The 2,080-nt window shown below is 66.3% G+C and overlaps 2 protein-coding genes across 2 annotated transcripts in view; one reads left to right on the top strand and one right to left on the bottom strand.

Annotated features, from left to right (window-relative positions):
- Nucleotides 1–1,881, bottom strand: part of PEX19 (peroxisomal biogenesis factor 19) — an 8,446-nt gene extending 6,565 nt beyond the window's left edge. The window contains exon 1 of the mRNA XM_026046660.1: nucleotides 1,835–1,881. Coding sequence (XP_025902445.1) covers nucleotides 1,835–1,881 — 47 coding nt within the window. The remainder of the gene's footprint in view (nucleotides 1–1,834) is intronic.
- Nucleotides 1,863–2,080, top strand: part of NAXE (NAD(P)HX epimerase) — a 1,959-nt gene continuing 1,741 nt past the window's right edge. The window contains exon 1 of the mRNA XM_026046662.1: nucleotides 1,863–1,911. Coding sequence (XP_025902447.1) covers nucleotides 1,880–1,911 — 32 coding nt within the window. The 5' untranslated portion in view covers nucleotides 1,863–1,879. The remainder of the gene's footprint in view (nucleotides 1,912–2,080) is intronic.

Raw genomic sequence — 2,080 nt, 5'->3', positions numbered from 1 at the left:
GCTCGGGGCTCCCTACGGGAACGGGGTCCTTAGGGGCCCTGCAGCGGCCCCGGGGCTCCCTACGGGAACGGGGACCCCAGGGGCCCTGCAGCGGCCCCGGGGCTCCCTGGCGGCCCCCACAGTGCCCGAGGAAGCCGCACAGAGGCCCGGGGAGGGAGCGGAGAGGCCGAGGGGCCAGCGGCCCCGCTGCCACCCGGTACCGGCTGCTGCTCGCGGCTCCGGCGCCTCCTGGCGGCCGCTCCCGACCCCACACGGCCCCGTCCCGGCGCTGGGGGCCACGGAGCCCCCCGGCCTCGTCCCCCCAAGCCCGCTGGCCCCGCCGGGGTCTCGAGCAGAGGGCGCCTCGCACCCCCTGCCCGCAGCCTCTCGAGCGGGACAAACAGAGATCCGTGGCCGGGACGAGTGTCACCTGCGGGGGACACGAGCGGAGCCTGCGCCGCTGCCGCCTGCTCCCGGACAGCACCCGGCTCCGAGGGGCAGCAGCGCCTGGGCTGCCAGGGAACGGCACCCCAAGGCGCGAGAGCATCAGCAAGACACCGAGGGGACGGACACACAGGGACAGAGCCTGGAGCAGGAGCAGGGCTGGGATGCCCAGGGACAGAGCTCAGAGCAGGACTGGGATGCCATGGATGCTTCTTGCTGACCCTAACGCCACGAATTCAGAGCAAAGTGTTGGTCATGGCAGTGCTGATCAGCTCTTTTGGGACGATTTCGCCCCTGGAAGGCAGGGGGGCTTCAAGAGCAGGAAGCCGGCACCAGGGGACAAAACCTGCGAGTCCTCCAACTGCTTCCTCTATTTCCCAGACCAACTTTAACCCCTTTCTGGCCTAACTCTGGCACACCTTTCCAAAGGGAAGCCAGCCCAGCTCTCCAAGCAACACCTGGTACTGCACAAGCCAGTGCAGGTCTGCAGCCTCGGCAATGGCTGCGCAAGGGGCTCCAGAAGGGCCTCCTTTACACCCGCTCTCCCCTACACGAACATTTCTGGGTTACAGCAAAGAAAATAGCTACAAGCCGTATGATTTTTAATCTCTTTGTAGGAATTTAGCATTTACCATTCCAACACGAGGCTTGTGGAAACAAAGCCTGTCTAAGGCTACTTCGAACTCAGCCTGTGTCTGTCTAAGGCTACACCTCTCCAAGCCTCTCTAAGTCTGTCTAAACTTAAGTCTAACTAGGTTCTTCTAAGTCTGTCCAAGGCTAAGCCTGTCTAGCTCTAAATGTGAGTCTAACTATGCCTGTGTAGGTCTGTGTAAGCCTAAACATGTCTAAGCCTGTCTAAGTCTGTCAAAGGCTAAGCCTATCTAAATCTGCCTAGATGCAAGTCTAACTAGGGCTGTCTAAGCCTCTCTTGGTCTGTTTATACCTAACTAGGCCTGTCTAAGCCTGCCTAGGGCGAGACAGCGGGGCCGGGAGATGCCGAGCGGAGACGGGAGGAGCCGAGAGGAGCCGAGCGAGACCGAGCGGAACCGAGAGAAATCGGGAAGAGCCGAGCGGAATCGGGAGGAGCCGAGCGATGTCGGGAGGAGCCGAGCGATGTCGGGAGGAGCCGAGCGGTGTCCGGAGGAGCCGAGCGAAACCGAGAGGAGCCGAGTGGAACCGAGAGGAGCCGAGCGAGGCCGGGAGGAGCCGAGCGGGGCCGGGAGGAGCCGAGCGGGGCCGGGAGGAGCCGAGCGGTGTCGGGAGGAGCCGAGCGGTGTCGGGAGGAGCCGAGCGGGCCAGGAGGAGCCGAACCGGGCCGGGCCGGTGCCGCCGCATGCCGGTCCCCCGGGCGCTGCTGGGGCTGGGGCTGCTGGTGACGGCGGCGGCGCGGGGGGGCGGACGGTGCCCGCACCGGCCCTGGGGACCTGCGTGGGACTGGGGCCGCCCCCGCTGCGCCATGTCCGGCCCCGGCGGGCCCCGCTTGCTCGGGTAGCGCCGCCGCGGGGGGCCGGGGGTGCACGGAGGCACCTGGGGAGCAGGGGGGGTGCACGGAGGTCCCTGGGGTGCAGGAGGGGTGCAAAGGGTGGGAGGGGGGTGCAGAGGTTCCAGGGGGTTCCACATGGTGCAAGGGAGGGGCAGGGGGTCCCTGGGGTGCAGG

This window comes from Nothoprocta perdicaria, unplaced genomic scaffold (assembly GCF_003342845.1).
Source record: "Nothoprocta perdicaria isolate Ctin4 unplaced genomic scaffold, notPer1 scaffold_451, whole genome shotgun sequence".
Classification (NCBI taxonomy): domain Eukaryota; kingdom Metazoa; phylum Chordata; class Aves; order Tinamiformes; family Tinamidae; genus Nothoprocta; species Nothoprocta perdicaria.
The sequence above is the reverse complement of the archived record's forward strand: the minus strand, read 5'-3'. Positions and strand labels throughout refer to the sequence as shown.